At 34.0% G+C, this 18,846-nt stretch overlaps 3 protein-coding genes across 11 annotated transcripts; 1 reads left to right on the top strand and 2 right to left on the bottom strand.

Annotated features, from left to right (window-relative positions):
* Window positions 1-321: 321 nt before the first annotated feature.
* On the bottom strand, window positions 322-13,015 carry LOC142526299 (uncharacterized). 6 transcript variants are annotated; one of them, XM_075630596.1, is made up of 11 exons: window positions 12,534-13,015; window positions 12,279-12,451; window positions 2,779-2,859; window positions 2,533-2,611; window positions 2,355-2,404; window positions 1,997-2,074; window positions 1,292-1,349; window positions 1,168-1,217; window positions 918-1,026; window positions 782-843; window positions 322-610 (listed from the first exon to the last, which is right to left on the bottom strand). In XM_075630596.1, the coding sequence occupies exons 3-11, from the start codon at window positions 2,844-2,846 to the stop codon at window positions 568-570; spliced, it is 597 nt and encodes a 198-aa protein (XP_075486711.1). In that variant the 5' UTR covers window positions 2,847-2,859; window positions 12,279-12,451; window positions 12,534-13,015; the 3' UTR covers window positions 322-567. The 6 variants fall into 6 exon arrangements, with proteins under 6 accessions (XP_075486711.1, XP_075486710.1, XP_075486708.1 ...); XM_075630595.1 differs by lacking the exons at window positions 12,279-12,451; window positions 12,534-13,015 and adding an exon at window positions 3,553-3,707; XM_075630593.1 differs by lacking the exons at window positions 2,533-2,611; window positions 12,279-12,451; window positions 12,534-13,015 and adding exons at window positions 2,612-2,647; window positions 3,553-3,685.
* On the top strand, window positions 3,884-13,435 carry LOC142526298 (uncharacterized). 3 transcript variants are annotated; one of them, XR_012815218.1, is made up of 5 exons: window positions 3,884-4,032; window positions 4,167-4,921; window positions 11,401-11,762; window positions 13,103-13,180; window positions 13,257-13,435. XR_012815218.1 is itself a non-coding variant. In XM_075630592.1 (4 exons), the coding sequence occupies exons 1-4, from the start codon at window positions 4,659-4,661 to the stop codon at window positions 13,311-13,313; spliced, it is 768 nt and encodes a 255-aa protein (XP_075486707.1). In that variant the 3' UTR covers window positions 13,314-13,435. The 3 variants fall into 3 exon arrangements, 2 of the variants coding, with proteins under 2 accessions (XP_075486707.1, XP_075486706.1); XM_075630592.1 differs by lacking the exon at window positions 3,884-4,032 and having other exon boundaries at window positions 4,659-4,921; window positions 11,393-11,762; XM_075630591.1 differs by lacking the exons at window positions 3,884-4,032; window positions 13,103-13,180; window positions 13,257-13,435 and having other exon boundaries at window positions 4,659-4,921; window positions 11,393-12,212.
* A 290-nt stretch (window positions 13,436-13,725) lies between these two features.
* LOC142526535 (clathrin interactor EPSIN 1) lies at window positions 13,726-18,605 on the bottom strand. 2 transcript variants are annotated; one of them, XM_075631004.1, is made up of 12 exons: window positions 18,475-18,605; window positions 18,324-18,372; window positions 18,184-18,235; window positions 17,141-17,220; window positions 16,956-17,034; window positions 16,696-16,779; window positions 16,424-16,569; window positions 16,138-16,350; window positions 15,429-15,589; window positions 15,101-15,294; window positions 14,377-14,755; window positions 13,726-14,209 (listed from the first exon to the last, which is right to left on the bottom strand). In XM_075631004.1, the coding sequence occupies exons 2-12, from the start codon at window positions 18,362-18,364 to the stop codon at window positions 13,989-13,991; spliced, it is 1,650 nt and encodes a 549-aa protein (XP_075487119.1). In that variant the 5' UTR covers window positions 18,365-18,372; window positions 18,475-18,605; the 3' UTR covers window positions 13,726-13,988. The 2 variants fall into 2 exon arrangements, with proteins under 2 accessions (XP_075487119.1, XP_075487120.1); XM_075631005.1 differs by having other exon boundaries at window positions 18,470-18,599.
* Between the last annotated feature and the right edge of the window lie 241 nt (window positions 18,606-18,846).

The following is an 18,846-nucleotide window of genomic DNA, read 5'->3' as shown; positions in this document are numbered from 1 at the left end:
AAATAGTATTTTTAAATATTTTTATTCACGTGAAGATATAACATATATTGGATTAGTTCAAACTCAATGTTACGTAAAAAATTATAGAAATCTTCCAAAATAAATCCACAAGAGTTCATCAAATTCTATAGAAATCTGTCACAGAGAACTCTTACCATTCTAAAAAGATCATTAAATCTCTTTAACGAATAGACTTCACCATCTCTCATTCATAACAATGTATAAAAGAAACACATTTTAATGTTCAAATAAAAGAGCAATACACACCTCAGCTTCGTGGGATGCAGCTTAAAATTAATTAAATTATGGTATAATGAAATATAATCTGTCAAAAATAGCTTAATTTAATAAAATCTTATTTAACAGAAGATTGGACTCACTGAACATGCATACCTATCTCCATTTACAAAACTCATTCTACAATCGTAAACTAAATTTGAACGAGTTTATTCAACAAGTGATTATAAATATTTTCATTTCCAAAATTTCATAATTGGGTTTTAGTTTACATCTATAGAAGTCATTGCAGTAGCACGGAAGCCTCTCCAGATAACTTATGGACTAATCTCATTCCACATGTGAAATCCCACCACCTGTGTCTGCCCTCGTTCTGCAGAAACATCCAACAAAAGATGGTTGTGTTACAAGTTCAAAATGGAGCGAAACCAAGAAAAGGCTATGGGAGGTAGTCGGCTCTCTTCGGCGCTAATTTCATTTTCAATGCCTAAATCCATCCTAGAAAATGAACAAAAAATCACAAGGAAATTCCATGAAAACTCACTTGTGATCCGAAGGATTTGGCATGAGTTCGTAGACAATTGTTGCGACCACATCTCTCCTCAGCTGCACAAAAATGGGACTCAAATCATGTAAGAGAAATGGATGTGATATGGACATGTTTTTGCACGCAAAAGTACCTGAGTTGCTTCTCCTTTCAACCCAATGTAACGTATTTGAGTAGTATGGCCACCAAAATTTTCTGAGAAATGTAAAGTGATGTTTCCCACGCTTTGAAATCTTGAATATCTGATTTGATGCATCAATACAATAGCGACAAGTCAAATTGATGACAAACAATCCTTATGTTTGCAAGAAATGCGGAAATGTTAACTAATAAGTAAAAACAGATTAACGAATTGCCCCCCCGAGAAGCTTAGTAAACTTTACCTGGTCTGATACTCCAAAATTCCTTGCAAGTTTTCTGCCAAGTCCCACTCCTAAGGTGAGCAAATAAGTTACTTCAGTAAACTACTATGAGCACAGTCCATCCAAAAGTGAAACGAAAGCACACCTGCACAGGTTGCATGTTTTGCGCATCTGAAAAATCAATGCCATCCCGATTGATAAATCTGCATTTAAAAGAACATTAAGGTGTTAAAAAACTGGGGTTGGGGACTAGGGGTGGGTACGGTACGGTATACCGTACGGAAACGGTACCGTATACCGTACCGAAAATATCGGTATGGAATTTTTCCATACCGATACCGATACCGAAATTTCGGTATACCGCACATTCGGTATACCGAATTTTCGGTATGGAAAAAGTTCATACCGGTACCATACCGACACCGAAAATTTTGTCGGTATACCGAAAAAATGTCGGTATGCCGAAAATGTTTTCGGTATACCGACATTTTTTTGGTATACCGAACTTAAATTTAAAAAATAATAATAATAAAAAATTACCGAAATACCGAAAAAAAAATATTTCATACCGATAGCGATACCGAACATACCGTACCGAAATGTTCGGTATACCGATTTTTCGGTAAGTTCGGTATTTTTTTCGGTACGGTATTTCGGTATTTCGGTATTTTGGTATTTTTTCCCACCCCTATTGGGGACATCAATGTTTAAGTCTTAAAAGATAACTAGGGAAGCTATGGCCCCAAGACTTTCTACAACCTTAGCTCATAATATCAAAAACCCATCAGCTTAGCCACAAAATCAGTAATTAATACAAAGCAGATGTTGCTTGCACAAACAGCAAACTCACGCTCTCATTTTTGAAGGGCTAGTCCCATCAGCACCACCAACAACGGAGATGCTCTTGATCTTAACATCTGATGTAAATCTACACAGAAGATTTAGCAAAGACAAAGACAAGCAAAAATTTCAGCAAAACTAACTTAGCAAGTGCTACAAGTTGCAAAAGTAAATATAGATCATGCCAACAAGGAAAAGGATGATGAACAGATCAAAATAGAAGATAAGGGCCGCTATCCATACTATTTTTTTTAAAAAAAAAACATCATGTCCTTCTGTCTTATTGGCTCCATGGTTTAGTTTCTTAGTTAAAAAAAAAAGGAAATATTATCAATGTCTTATTTAGGCTAACAAACATCAACACTTACGGAATAAATACAATCAACTCTGGATCGCCGTTGTTGCTTTCCAGGTGACCCTGTTATCGTTTAAATCAGAGTAAAATCGCTGAAGCTTTTATGAGAGTGATAAAATGCACAAGGATGACAAGTAATTTTGAAAGTATAAGCCTTCATGGTGCAATTTTTTCACATCTGATCATTATACCAAATGTGTATCGCGTATATTCGAACACTGCTCTTGTATGTCATGCAACAAAAGGGGATGGATCCATATTGAATAATACCTGGTAAATCATAATCAATAACAACAAACTAGCACTCTGTTATAAGAGAAGATGTCCAAGTTTATGCAGTTTTCTAGATCAAAAAAATTATCTTTGATACTGCTGACATATATTAAGGAAGGAAATACAGAGATCATTGCAATTTGACCTAGCCACATACTGAATACCTCTGAAGAATTAAGGCGCTGCTCCCAAGCTCTGAATACAGACTTGACACTTCCAGAAACAGCTTCATTCAATGCAGATACCTTGGGGGCAGTAAAACTTTTCATTCATTACACGCTTAAAGGGTGACATCTAATTATTATTTGATATTTTGATGCAAACGGGATCAAAACATCAATCTAAGGGTTCATGATCAAAGATTCTAGAATAAATAAGCAAAGGATATAAATGTCATATTGAAGACTAAGACAAGAAAAAGGTGCATGCTCGTTGATTTATATATGCACACAGCTTATTCAGAAAAATCCTACATAAGAACACCATAAAAGTCCTTGAGATATCATTTATTTTTGTGGACAAACACATCACGCGTATTCACCTAGAACGGCTATTACGAGAGGTATAAAAGTTCAATTGCATAACAAGTGAAATCCAGAAACAAAAAGCACATATTTTACACAGAAACCATAAGTGTCCAGGCATTCTCATTTCTCAGTATTGGAACTAGGACAAGGCCAGATGATAGTACACCACAGACAAGTCGTTGTACACATTTGGCACGAACTTTAAGCTACTGCATTCCTGATTCGATTTTAACGCTGTAAATGACATACTAGATATGATTGAAACAAACAAAAATATGAACTTTTAGACGCAGTAGAGTGTGACAACGAACAATAAAATCTCAAAACAAAAGAAATCAATAAAAGGGAACAAACAATAAAATATAAGCATGATCAAACACCTAAATACAGATCGAGGAAGAAGAATCGAACCTTAGATAGATCCACATGTTTGTAAAGAGACCAATCGGAGGAGCAATCGTGCTCCTGGCAGCTGTGGTCGTGCAAGCATGCCATTTTTCGAGTGTGATTGAATGTGTGAAATTGTGTTAGGGCGAGTGATTTATGTCACATCGGTTGTTCAAATATAATACCCCAAACACCTTTTAACTCAAACCCTAGTACACTGAAATAACTAGAGTAAGGTTAACCAGGGTTGTACTGAACCGACATCCCACCGTTGAAACAGAAACAATCGACACCGTCAATTACGATGACTATAAAAATGTTGTTTCTGCATTCTTCACAAGAGAAGGAAGAGTACTTCTCCTCCTCTCCCAAAATCTAATGTTATGGATTTCGTTTTCATAGTTTCAAAGGATTCTCAATCGGAGCTCGGATTCATTGTTTTTCTCGAGGAACAGTTTTGCTGAAATTTCGATCTGAAATTGCTGCATCCGTGTGTTTGAATCGGTAGAATTTGCTATGAATTCACACATCTTAGAATTTGGCACCAATGAATATATTCATTTCAAACAAGAGTTGAGAAAAAAAGAGAGCTGAAATTGCATTGTAATTGACCAAATATTTGGTTTCTGTAACTGCAGATTCAGAGCAATCGATTTCCAAGAGCCAATCTTTACTGATTAGTCGGGTAGAAAATTGCGGTGTTCAGGTAATGATATGGTGATGATTTTGCTTTCTCCTTAACCACCTCCAAATTTCATCTACCAGAATTTCCTCGTGTTGGATTTCCGCGCAAAATGACTCATCCTCCTCTTTTTGGTGCCTCCTCCTCTCTATATGCACCTACCCAGAATTTCTTAACGGATCTCTGTGCCCAGAAACTCAAGGACCACAATCTGGTTTGCCAACCACCCTTTGAGATTAGGCTCAAAGATTTTTGTTTAATTTTCCTCAAATCCCTGCACAGATGCTAAATTCAGCGCACAAAATTACTTAAGCTAGAGATCACAGAGCGTTTCATATTCATCTGTTCTCGAACTCTTGGTGGAATCTGTAAACCTCTATTTCCCTTTTGTCAATGTCATAAGGCGAATGTGATCGGATGCTTGGACAGGTGGACGAAAAGGGCAGCGATGGACGGTAATACGGCGTCGTCTGACTTCGTGCTGCAGTGGGGCAACGGGAAACGCCTTCGCTGCATGAAGTTTCAAAGCAACAGTAAAGAATCTTCTGGTTCGGACCAACCCATGACCCGGAAAGATCGCCGGGTTATCAGGTCGGATCTGAAGAATCACAATAGCAAGGATCCGAACATTCTTCATGCTGCTGCCAGAAAGAGTCATGGCACCAACGGATATATTAATCTCCGTCAGCGGCCGGCTTCGCCTTCTCATCGGTAAACCCTAAACCCTAAACCCTAAACCCTAAACAGTAAACAAAAAATAAAAACGATATAAACTTACATAGATGTAATCAGAATACTTGAAACTTTTATTTATTTTCTTCAGAAGGGTTGTTTACAAGAAAGAAATAGAGGGGAGCAAACTCGACCGTGTCCCTTTAAAAACACATTATGAACCTATAAATAGAAGGAATAGCCGAATATGAAACCCCGGATTCCAACTAAAAATATAAACAGTACAATGTTTTTTAAAAGCAAATAGTAACATGGTTATAAAATTCAAAAAGTCTATAGTGATTATGATATGCTACCACTTGTTGATGTGATATGCCACCAGCTATGAATAGTGAGATTTCACTACCAACGATCATAATTAAAGATGGATAATTTAATCATCTTTAATATTGTTTTTTATGGACTTTTTTAAATTTTCAAAAATATCATTGATTTGAGAAAATTGAGGAATATCATCCTCTGGATCTTGTGCATCTTGCATCTGCATTAGATGGATGAATTGATTTTCACTGGATTCAGATGCCATAGATTTATCAGATTTTGAATCAGAACATCCAATGTTCTTATAAAGATCCTTCTTCATTTCTTCGATATAAACTTCAATCATTTTTTCTTTTGAATATATCTCAGAATATTTCTGAGTCAGAATCTTAAAAGGACTCATTGAGGCTTTCTCATTCTCTCGTTGATTATTGAATTATGTATGGTATAATTCAATTTTTTCCTCCACTTGATTAAGAATCTCAGAGCCATAAGGCTTTCCAGTTTCTGGATCTTCTCTTAATAATTTATCCCAAAATTTAGTAGAGCCAACTCTCCACAAGCAAGGGATACATTCATCAGTATAACCAAATTCTGGTTGTCATCTCCAGATCCATAGGATTCCAAATTTCATGAAAAATAGACATAGAATCTTTCCATCTATCCAATGTTAAGAAAATGATTGTTTAATACTTGTGGAAACATTTAACCAAGTATTCATGGGTTTTATGAAATCTCGGGCAAAATTTTTGGTGATGGACCAAAAATCTTACGCCATATAAAGAACCAATTTGGGATAGGATAATAGAAAACATTTTCACAGATTTTTAGAAACCATGTATGTTTCTTTTTCTCATTTTCATAAAATAGAGTTTTATTAAAACTCTCAACATAATCCCAAAAATTAAATTTAAAACTCATTTTATGTGTATCAGAATAAAATTCTTTTTCAACCAATGGAGATATACGACATTCTTCAATAGATATTATCTTTTTGATAATGAACTTGGAGAAATTATAACTTCCTTTTTGCTGGGTATTACTGAAAAATTGAGTTATAACAACACTTTTTGTAAATAAAAGAATATTTTCATAACATCTTCTTTGTTTATAGGAACCACATACATATGATGTATTGGTTAAGTATCTTTCCATGATAGTCCATGGAGTTTTCTCCGATTGAATATCTTTTTCTTCTATAAGAAGAATTAATTCACGATGTTTTGTCTCTGTATATAGAGCATAATCATTATCATCTTCTTTTATGATATTAGCATATGATGCCGAAGCTTGAGAATCTGTATTATTTCTCTGCTTTTATTTCAAGAATTCTTGAAATTCATTGTATCTCATTATTTTGTTCAGTATTACTGGATGAGCTAGATAAGTTTTGGGCTATTAGCCTCTGCTTGCCATGCTGTGCTATAATATTAGGGGGTTTTCACCTACCACCTCGTCCTCTATAAGAGGACTCTCCTCTGCCTCGAGAATTAATATCTGTAAATAAAGACATTAAGATAAATATTCTCGAGTTAAAAAATCAGGTAAGTGAATATCTTCACCTTTCATATAAATGATTTCAAAATCAAAAGGAGCCAAATGAGCATGTCATCTTGCAAACATTTGCTTAGAAACATCATGTTTAAAATCTTTTGTAAACATAAATTTTGAAGATTTACAATCAGTTTTTATAATAAACTTTGATTATATAAATCATCTTGAAATTTTAAAATACATCTCACGATAGCCAAAATTTCTTACTGTGGAATAATTTTTCTGGGAATTATTCCATTTTCCAGAATAAAATCTGATTAGATATTCTTGTTTTGTTTGAGGATCTATCTGTTTTAATATTCCTCCAAACCCTATATCAGAAGCATCTATTTTAACAATTTTATCACATTGGGGATTCGCAAGCATAAGACAAGGGATATTTTTAACCTTCTCTTTAATATTTTTAACAGCTATAGTATGTTTTTCAGACCAAGGTAAAAGATTTTTCTTTAATCTGTCATATAAAATAACAGAATCATTAGTTAAATTTTTTATATAAGGAGAAATATAATTTAAACTTCCTAAAAATCTTTGTAACTGAGTTTTATCAGTTATAATATCAGAAAATTTTGAACCAAATTCTATACTTCTTTGTATAAGAATTATTTTTTCTTTTTCAATCATATGACCAAGAAATCTAATATTAGTTTGAAACAAAATCATTTTAGATTTTGATATGACAAGACTATTTTGAATAACAATATTTTTAAACATATCTAAATGTTTAAAATGTGTTTCAATATCATTTGAAAAGACTAAAATATCATCAATATAAACAATTATAAAATTGCTATAATTGTAAAAAATATCATTCATTATTTGTTGGAATTCTGAAGGGGCATATTTTAAGCCAAATGACATGACTGTCCATTCATAGTGTTTTATTAGAACATTAAAAGCAGTTTTATATCTATCAGATTCTTTTATTTGAGTCTGCCAAAATCTTGATTTTAAAACAAATTTTGAAAATATAATTGCATGTACCAGTCTGTCTAATAAATCTTTTTTATTAGGAATATGATGCCTAATCCATTTTAAAACCTTATTAAGGGGTTTGTAATTTATTACTAGTCTAGGAACTCCTCTCTCCTGCTCAGAATGTTTATTAACATAAAAAGCAGTACATGACCAAGGAGATTGAGAAGGTTTTATTAAACCTTTTTCTAGTAATGAATGAATTTCATTCTTACATAATTCTAGATATTCAGAATTGATAATGATTATGCTCTATATACAGAGACAAAACATCGTGAATTAATTCTTCTTATAGAAGAAAAAGATATTCAATCGGAGAAAACTCCATGGACTATCATGGAAAGATACTTAACCAATACATCATATGTATGTGGTTCCTATAAACAAAGAAGATGTTATGAAAATATTCTTTTATTTACAAAAAGTGTTGTTATAACTCAATTTTTCAGTAATACCCAGCAAAAAGGAAGTTATAATTTCTCCAAGTTCATTATCAAAAAGATAATATCTATTGAAGAATGTCGTATATCTCCATTGGTTGAAAAAGAATTTTATTCTGATACACATAAAATGAGTTTTAAATTTAATTTTTGGGATTATGTTGAGAGTTTTAATAAAACTCTATTTTATGAAAATGAGAAAAAGAAACATACATGGTTTCTAAAAATCTGTGAAAATGTTTTCTATTATCCTATCCCAAATTGGTTCTTTATATGGCGTAAGATTTTTGGTCCATCACCAAAAATTTTGCCCGAGATTTCATAAAACCCATGAATACTTGGTTAAATGTTTCCACAAGTATTAAACAATCATTTTCTTAACATTGGATAGATGGAAAGATTCTATGTCTATTTTTCATGAAATTTGGAATCCTATGGATCTGGAGATGACAACCAGAATTTGGTTATACTGATGAATGTATCCCTTGCTTGTGGAGAGTTGGCTCTACTAAATTTTGGGATAAATTATTAAGAGAAGATCCAGAAACTGGAAAGCCTTATGGCTCTGAGATTCTTAATCAAGTGGAGGAAAAAATTGAATTATACCATACATAATTCAATAATCAACGAGAGAATGAGAAAGCCTCAATGAGTCCTTTTAAGATTCTGACTCAGAAATATTCTGAGATATATTCAAAAGAAAAAATGATTGAAGTTTATATCGAAGAAATGAAGAAGGATCTTTATAAGAACATTGGATGTTCTGATTCAAAATCTGATAAATCTATGGCATCTGAATCCAGTGAAAATCAATTCATCCATCTAATGCAGATGCAAGATGCACAAGATCCAGAGGATGATATTCCTCAATTTTCTCAAATCAATGATATTTTTGAAAATTTAAAAAAGTCCATAAAAAACAATATTAAAGATGATTAAATTATCCATCTTTAATTATGATCGTTGGTAGTGAAATCTCACTATTCATAGCTGGTGGCATATCACATCAACAAGTGGTAGCATATCATAATCACTATAGACTTTTTGAATTTTATAACCATGTTACTATTTGCTTTTAAAAAACATTGTACTGTTTATATTTTTAGTTGGAATCCGGGGTTTCATATTCGGCTATTCCTTCTATTTATAGGTTCATAATGTGTTTTTAAAGGGACACGGTCGAGTTTGCTCCCCTCTATTTCTTTCTTGTAAACAACCCTTCTGAAGAAAATAAATAAAAGTTTCAAGTATTCTGATTACATCTATGTAAGTTTATATCGTTTTTATTTTTTGTTTACTGTTTAAAAATTTTATATTTCATTTATTAGCCTGAATGACATGCTAAAGTATTCGTGCTAAATTATTATCTTACTATGACATGATCTATATTTATTTGTAACTTGGAATTAAATTGAGATAATAAAAGATTTATTTAAATTTTTGGAATTTAATGTAATATAAGAGTATTTGGTTAAAACATAAGATAAAAAGATGAATGAGGAAATGGTGAACACAAGGTTCGAGTTTATCTAGGAAATATTAAATTAATGTTGTAGTCCTTCAGCCTGCTTAGCCGAGAAATGACATTTAAGGCGTTTATGAGTGATTTTTATGAATTTATGTTTCTATGGGAACTCGGTAAAATCCTCTGTTTAATTTTTTTGGTATATCTATCATAAATCTTTTTATGTTTTGTAAAAGTTCCAAGAACTTTATATTCATTATTATTCTGAAATTTACTTTTTTTCTTAGTTCAGTATGAGATGAAGATGGTATATAAGCTGGAAACCAATAACCTCTATGTGTGCGAAAGCCACTAAGGAAAATTTTGGTATAACAATGTCACGTATCAGATTCAATTTATATTCCAAGCCTCGGATTTTTGTTATTTATAGATATAATATGAGAATTTTTAAATATTTAAAATGTATAGATATTATAGTTATGAGTAAATTATATAAAAAAACATTAATTATATAAATAGATAAGATATTTTTATAAAAAATAATTGGTGTCACCAATATAAAAACTTCTAATCTTAATATATTAGTATACGTATATTAGTTGTGAAAGTGTTGAGTTTCGAATCCCATGTCAATCTCACAATTTAGCCACTTTTATTTATACCATTGCTCCTTGCACGCATCAAGTGCATAATATAAAAAACTTTTAATGTTAAATAAAATATTATTTTTTTATTAGATCGTTTCTATAGTAGAAGTGATATTATGATTAAATTAAGAGTTTATATAAAAGAAAAAGAATATTTTTAAAATTAGATGATATGTGATAATTATATATTACAAATAATTAGGTACTCCATTTGAGTGTAGATTTTTGTCAAGGTACGAGGTTAGATGTATAAATTTCGTTTGGTGTTATTAAACCCTACCAAAAATTTGATAAGTTGATCTCTTGTGAGACGGTTTTACGAATCTTTATCTGTGAGACGTGTCAACCCTACCGATATTTACAATAAAAAGTAATACTTTTAGCATAAAAATTAATATTTTTCATGGAAAACTCAAATAAAAGATCTGTCTCAAAAAATACGATTCGTAAGACCCTCTCATGTAAGTTTTTGTCAAATTTGATTAATAAAGGATATCTGGTTTTCTTACATCTAGTATTTATTTATTTTATTAGTTTTAACTGTTGGGATGAAAAGTGGTCTCTTTTGGTATTCATCAATACTGTTGTTTACATATTTAAATTAGAAGTTATTTCTTTTTAACTGTTGAAGTCGTTTTTATAGGGATCTTTAACACTTTTTACCATTTTAACCATCTGATCAGGCTTTCCATCCAACGAACCAGACACTATTTTCCAATCTCTTTTCAAATCAGGACGACACACCCACACCACCCACCCCCCCCCCCCCCCCCTCCTCCCCCTCCTTTTCCTACGCCAAATCGTGTGATCTATAACCACCCCACAAGGGTATTTCGGTAAATCCTGTCGCGGCCCTTGATTTTGTAGTAAGGTTTCGTGGAAGCAAAGGATTTTTGGTGGTAAAGTAAAATTTTCTGGGTGGGTAGTCTTATCTGTAGCGTTATTTTTTACGCGCATACCCACTTGGCAGAACTTAGGTCTCCCACAACTGAGCAGTATAGGCTAATTAATAGTTATTAATTTTGTTTTCTGCGTTTCCTTGTTTGTTTGTTTTGCATTTGAATCTTTGCTCCATTCTTCTTTCTTTTAACGCCATCCAATGTTAAAGGAACTCAGAGGGTTCAATTAGTATGAGGGGTCATAGCAATGGAGTGAAGAAGACGTTTGTTTCCCCAGATAGAGTTGAGAAGAAAGGTGGTACGGCCAACAAGAATAACAATATTAATAGTAATCATCAAAATGACAACCACCACCACCAAGGTAGTGGAAGTGGTGGTTCTGGCTCATCAGAGACAGCCCAAGAAGGGAAAAAAGGGGATGATTTGGCTGGAAGCCAAGGGGGCAACGCACTGTGGCCACCTAAGTTTCTGATAGCCTTGACAAATAAAGAAAAAGAAGAGGATTTCATGGCAATTAAAGGGTCCAAACTCCCACAGAAACCCAAGAAACGAGCCAAGTTTATTCAGCGAAGTGTAAACGTGAGTTCCCCATTTTGCTTCACTCGATTAATATCTGTTGAAAGTCCATATTGTGTGTGTAATATTGATGCTTCATCATTTCATGACTTTATCTACTTGGTTTCCCATTCATTAGATGAAGGTGGAGTTGTGGTGTGTATGAGCAAAGGGATATACTCCCTTTTTCCCAGATGAAAACAAATATCAGTTGGTTTCAATGAATAAAATTAGCTGAAATGTTCTCTAATGTACAGGGAAGGATTCTGGTTGAATCCTGTATGCAGAAATCGGGATATAGTTTCTCGATTTCTGTATTTTGTATGTTCACCTTTGTGCAGTGATCTCAGTTAAGCGAAATAAACTTTTCCTCGCTCAGACCCTCTCGGCGACTGAAGTTGTGGAGAATTTAAACTAGCGTTCTTAGTGACAAAGAAGTAAAAATCTTCTTTTGCACAAAAAAAAAAATTTAATGCTTTAAACGTTGGATCAGTAATCAAGCTACTTGCTTTTGCATTAGATTCAAGCTATGATACATACTTATTTTTGTTAGGCAGAGAGGCTATCCGAGGGTTGTGACATTAATAATGCTCGCTTTGGGAAAGTGGGCAGCTAGAAATCATGTAGGATAGAAGGGGGATGTTGGCATCCACTTGACCCGTCTTTTATTCGTTCTTTGCTGCTATTGTCTATATTGTATCAAGAGAAGTACTCTGCAATAATATTCATCGTTTGATTTATAAAAACCTGATATACAATATTTGCGAAACCCATATAATAAATGGTCTACATTACCTGAGCATTCCTGATGCAGCATAGACTATGGAAAGTGGTACGTGAGAATCACATTGAAACACAGATTGTGGGAAGAATATATAGGTGCAGGCTATGGGAAATGTGATAGTCTACATTTTTGTACTGTTATGTTGAGGGAATGGTATGATTGATATGGATCTACATGAAATATAAGCATGTTTATTTTGGTTCTCGTTTACTTGTTGTGGAGGGAATATGCCAGCCCATGTATTGGTTCTGGTGGGACTTTCTTATCATGTTGGTTGATTCTTCTTTATTTGTTTGTTTGTCATGACGTTGCGCCCACTTCGTCTCAGCGCATAAGCAAACCAACAAAGTATTAATTAAAAAGACAGCGGGTCCATCTTATGCTTTAATGCAATTATTGTTATTATCATCATCATTTTATTGAATCCACGATAATATGTTATGGTTCCCTTCTCCCACCACCGCAGCAGTTGTGATGTTAATGAGAAATCGTAAATCTTGGAAGGTTATTATGCAATCTTGATTAATTTGATTTGTGTTTCGATTCTCATTTCAACTTTTTTTTCGTTTTGCCATCGTAGTTGGTTTTCCCAGGTTCTTGGCTATGCGATCTAACCCTTGAACGATATAAAGTTCGAGAGAAGAAAGTCTCCAAGAAGGTACACCGTCTCTCTTCATATAGTCAATAATAATATTACACCTGATTTTTTCGTATCACGTATCTTTAATTTTCAGAGGCCACCAAGAGGGTTGAAGGCTTTGGGGGGACACATGGATTCGGACTCGGAATGAATGAAGAGGTTGTTTTTTATAGAATGTGGGATGGTTGTATTAAAACCATTTGAATGAATGTAAGGTTAATTCTTTCACGGCTGCCTTGCCTGTCTGATGAAACCATATGCAGCTTTTTTAGACCACCGTCCTAGGCTAGTCACTATTACAATGATAAAGTAACAGCTTAATAATTAGTAAAAGTATCCGCATAAACGTTAAACAAAATGAAATGAATCCATCGAATCACACTTCCACTATACATATGACTGACAATGAATGCCCTTCCAATTTCCGTGCCGGACCGCATACCCAAATGGAATTTGTAAGCTTAGGCATGGTTAGGATGCACTTCTTATTTTTATGAGCCGATTGCTTTGAACGAGATAGGCCATGCCGTTTCTCGAGATTTCTCCCTTCTCATATATTAATAGAGCCGAAAAGAGAACAAAAAGTATTCTCAAGATGATGTGAACATACACAATTTGATGTTTTTAACAGTTTTAAATTGAAATAATAACATACCATGATAGTCAAGATTAGCGGTAATCTTACACAAACAAACGCAAGCAACAATGCGAATCATAGAACAAATATCCCATCTACGAAAGTGTAAAAATAACCAAACGTAGAGTTTGATACGCACGGCACCTTATTCATCAATTTCCCCAAAATGAGAAACATTTAGGAAGAATTTCACTTCTGAAAGCTCCCGAATTCATATTGCTGGCTGCTAAGACTGGAGAAAAAATCATTATTGGTTGATGTCGTTGAAGCGAGGCTCGATTTACCAAGTCCTGAACCAATGCCCATAGCTCGACCCTGGTAAAACGAAGGCAAAGGTCCTTTTTCTTTTTCTTCAGATCCATCAGTCAGCCCGCCAACAATACCTACATCTGTTAAGTTGACTTTCTTGGCTGCATAGATGCGACCATATACCCAAAGTATCAGTCAGTATAAACTATACATGTTTGAAAAATTGTCGGCCAGAGTTGGAAATAATTCTCAGCATGAAAATGAATAAATCGGAAAGAGGATAAGCCAATTACTTATAATACATGGGAGGTGATAAAGAAATACTTACGAGCCGTTATATTTAGGTCAATGAGTCCCCGGCTCAAAGAATCTGCCCATATTCCAGATTTTACTTGAAACGCATCCTTCTTAAGTGGAGACTTGGTTTCAAGTGAAGATCCATTTGAGTTCCCATGGCTTCCTTCACCCGAAGAATTTTGGTTGGATGCTGTTGATGAAGGATATGTGTGAGAATTGATTGAGCTAACAGAAGCAAATCCATCAAAATTGTTTAGTGGAATCGCAGCAAATGGATCAAATGTGCTGATAGTTGCATCTGATTTTGGTGCATCGTCATCAAGCTGTGGAGCTGGTTCAGGTGTAGCAAAGAAATCCATCGGTGAAGAAACAGCGGGAGCAGGCTGCGAAGCAAATAAATCAACATTGGTCTGCAAGACACAGAAAATGCAAACCAATTAGTATGAGCGAGACAATATGCAGTACTACATATGATTGCCCTGAGAGACAAGGAGCATTTCTTTTGAATTAAAATAAAACAAACCTACAGAACCCCTTCCACAGAAAGCCAAATAAAAGTGAACTCTCCAAGTGAGAGAGATGAGGAGAAATAAGATTCAATAGGGCTTATGACATGAAACCTAAACTTCGATGATTTGTTAATATTTCTTTATATTTTCGAAGAAAAATACGCTGGCACTTTGTCCCAATTTTATCAAGAAGTAAGTACAAGTGCACATGTAATTGTACATATGACATTGTCCGCTAAAGCTTACCTGGGGCATAGGAACTTTAGCTACTTGTGGCTGGGGTGTTGCTGATACAAAAGCAGCATCAGCAAACAAATCAACCTCTGATGGATCATTTTCAGAAGTAAGCTTATCCGCCGAAAAGGATATTGGTGCATCTAAGAGATCACCAACAAAATTTTGACCAAACAGATGCACTTGATTACTTCCGGCAGAAGGTTCTGTCAATAGCGAATATATTCAACAAATAAAAGCTCCAAATCAATGAGGCGGAACCCTCAGAAAAGTAGTCAATGTCTACTAATTTATGCAGATACTCATCATCAAAATGAAGCTTGACAACAAGATTACTTACTTGCACTTGAAGTCCCCCGTGGATCAAAATCATCAAAATCATCATCGCCATGCTTATCTGTCTGCGTAATTGAGCTTTGTGAGGTGATTGATGCAGATTTATCTGGCACGCTCGCTTTTGTTGTATTTGATGCGCCACTAGCTGTAGAGCCCTGACCCTTGCTGAAAATATTCTTGATATTTAGAGGAAGCAAACCACAGATTACATATGCAAACCAAAAATAAAGCAAATATCAAGACTAAAATCATCTCTCGCACGAACTTAAGGCATATACAAATTAGTTCAAGAGAGTACAAAATAATGATCAGAAAATCAAAGCTGCGCGATACAATAAATGCATGCCCTAAACCATATGACAAACTTACAAGTTTTTGGGAAAAAAAAACTCAGAAGTATTAAGTGGTCGACTACTTTCTGATAATACTTATAACAACAAATTATAATAGAAGAAAAGGGGGATCAAATGTGCATTGACAACGAGAAAAGGAAAATATCTCAATAAGAATAATTCAAGCAACCCAGATGAAGAAACAAAAAAACATCTTCCAAAATATTTGGGTAAAAACCAAGTCATGCACCAAAAACATGAAACACACTGCAATTTCAAATCATCATGTTGGTCACCAAAAAAATCGTAGCATACTTTACAAATTAGAATTGTGCAGAAATTAGAAGGGAAAAAACAGTTCTTCACAGCAACACTGCAAACCTAGAATTACGAGAAGATTCTTTCTTTGATTTGGTAGGCCTCTCGTATTTATCTTCATCATATCGATCATTGTTCTTATAACTATCCTTGATTCTATCGCCATCGCTGTCATTACCAAAACCTCCATATTTGTCTCTGTTACTAAAGCCACCGCCACTAACTGAGGACATGCTTGACTTGTATGTTATTCCAGATGATGAAAGTCCAACATACCTACAATTGATTAAAAGATCATAAATACACCATTATTGAAACATCTATATACAACCTCAAAATATGATCTTACTTATCACGATTTTCAGCAGCTTTATTCCTCGCTTCTTGTATTTTGTCTTTGTTATTTAAAAGAGCCACAATAGTTTCTGCCTTTTTTCTCACATTAATCCCCAAATCCTTCCCACTTGGCTCAACATACTCAAAACTTGCTAGAGACTAGAAAAAGTAAAAAAGTGAGATTGGACTCGGTAGGAATCTAACATGAAGACTAGGTATGTTAATTTTGAATTAGATAACAAGATAATGATCACGTCAAAATTAGGCACGAGAGAAAATGCGTACAGATATCTGAAAAGTATGTTCTACTATGTCATCAACAGCACGTTCGGATCCGTGCGCCACCAAATACTCTATAACAGCCAAAGCCTAGAGAGGAGAATCGTTGAAATTCAGTTATCAATATTTTCAAAGATAACAAACTTGTTAAACTTGATGACAAGAGAAGTAACAGATAAGAACATCGTGCAGAGATTGAAATTTTAATCGTTCAAACATGAAAAATGTGGTAAATTCATCGCACAGTTCTTGGAAAAGGTCAATACCTTGTAAACAAAACGCCAGTTCTTGCCAGTCTCTATCAATCGCGTCCAAAGAACATTCATAACCATTTGGCATTCAGTGCTGCATGATATCCCAAAGATTTTACACCAAAGCAGCCACTTTAAGAGAAACTAAGCAAGGAATAAGATTAAAAATTTAAGCATGTGAAAGAGAATACAGAAAGTACAATTTCTTAGTGGCTTGTGCTATCTCTGCCAATGCAGTACCATGAGGACCCCAGGGTTCATCTTCTGTCGCATCCAAAACCTGACGTAATTAAAACAGACCGAAATATATCATGTTTTTACTATTTCTATATTTATGTGATGATAATGTGTTGAACTTGTCTTGCTTCAATGATAGGGGTGCATCACCTTGCAACTCGTACCTAGGATCCAGGCCACAAGAGAAACTAGTGCCTTTACCGGCTATGTTCGACTGTATATGCAAGTATATATATACACTAACCCAGAGGCAATTTTTAATTATAGAATATATGATCCACTGATACATTGAAAGCTTAACGTCCTGGTTGCTTTAAATTTCAGAGTTTGCTAGTAACACGGCCAAAATGCACAAAGCAAAGATTGGAGAATATCTACAATGTAAATAAAAGTTTTTGTTTTCTCAGGCACATGTGCCAAAATCTATGTTTCATTAAAAAGATTTGGAAAAGCAGGGAAACAGATAGGCCGGAAACCCTCCATTGCGTGAGGAACGTTGCATTCTATTGACTTTTAATGCTGGCCATTCTACGAGTTTGAGTCCTTTATAAAGTACATATAAAATTTTGGGGAAAAAAACAAGGACACGAAAGACAGAGAAGAAAAGCTATTTTTTATTGGGAACTTGAGAGATGCGAGTTCAATTGGGATCAATATTCAATGCTGCAGCTGAATTTGATCAATTTTATAGTTAAGGGAATTGGTAACGATGGGGAAAACTCTTCTCAGCATTTTATCATGTCTACGTGATAGAATAATTGGATTTCCTGCAACACATATCAAGAATACAGCAACTGTGGAACTTTAAGGTGATAATTTTGCAATTTACACCCATATTATTCGCTTATTATGACAGACTATACTAAGAATGCAAAAAATAATTATCACGAGCTAGAAACATGAGTTATCAACGCACATAAACAAAATTTAATAACTAAGTTCCTTACTAATCGGAAATTTTAAGCAGTCAATACAACAGAAATTCCCATTAACTGAACGGTATTACCTTTTGTTCGATCTCGGGCACCTTCAACACCTTCAAATTCACCTCCCTCTTTCTGCACCACCGCACGAATATAGCACATTTGATAGCTAGAAAATGAGATCGTTAATTGAATCTTACAATAGGGGAAATAAGAATCATACATTTCACGGACAGTTTGATCGAAAACCTTCATAAAATCCATGGCTGGATCTGTGAAAATGGAAGAGAAAAAGCATACAGAATCAGATTATGGTGAAATCGATATAGATCTGAAAATCAATTCAATGATTCAAACGAAATAAGTTACGAAACCCCTCGGTAGATGATTCTGTAGCCGATGAAAGCTGGAAGATGATTATGTTGATGGATGGGAGCCTGTTTGGATCGAACTGCTCGGAGCCTCTGACTTCGAAACTTTACAAAGTTTTTTTTTTTTTTTTTTTCATTTTTTGATTAGTAAGAGGTTGGTTATAGATTTTTAATAATTCTCAAAAATCTAAAGATATTTTCCATCTAAAATTTTATATATTTTATAAAAATTTAGTAGTATTTAATATAAATTTTTGTAAAATTTTAAAAAGTCACCGTTGGATTCAAACTTAATTTAATTCAAACTTAATTTTTAAAATTTTTACAAAAGTCTATAGATATTCAAAATATTAATAAACATTTAATGACTACATG

The sequence above is a fragment of the Primulina tabacum genome, chromosome 15 (assembly GCF_025594145.1).
Source record: "Primulina tabacum isolate GXHZ01 chromosome 15, ASM2559414v2, whole genome shotgun sequence".
Taxonomy (NCBI): Eukaryota; Viridiplantae; Streptophyta; class Magnoliopsida; order Lamiales; family Gesneriaceae; genus Primulina; species Primulina tabacum.
This window is presented reverse-complemented; position numbering and strand designations above follow the sequence as displayed.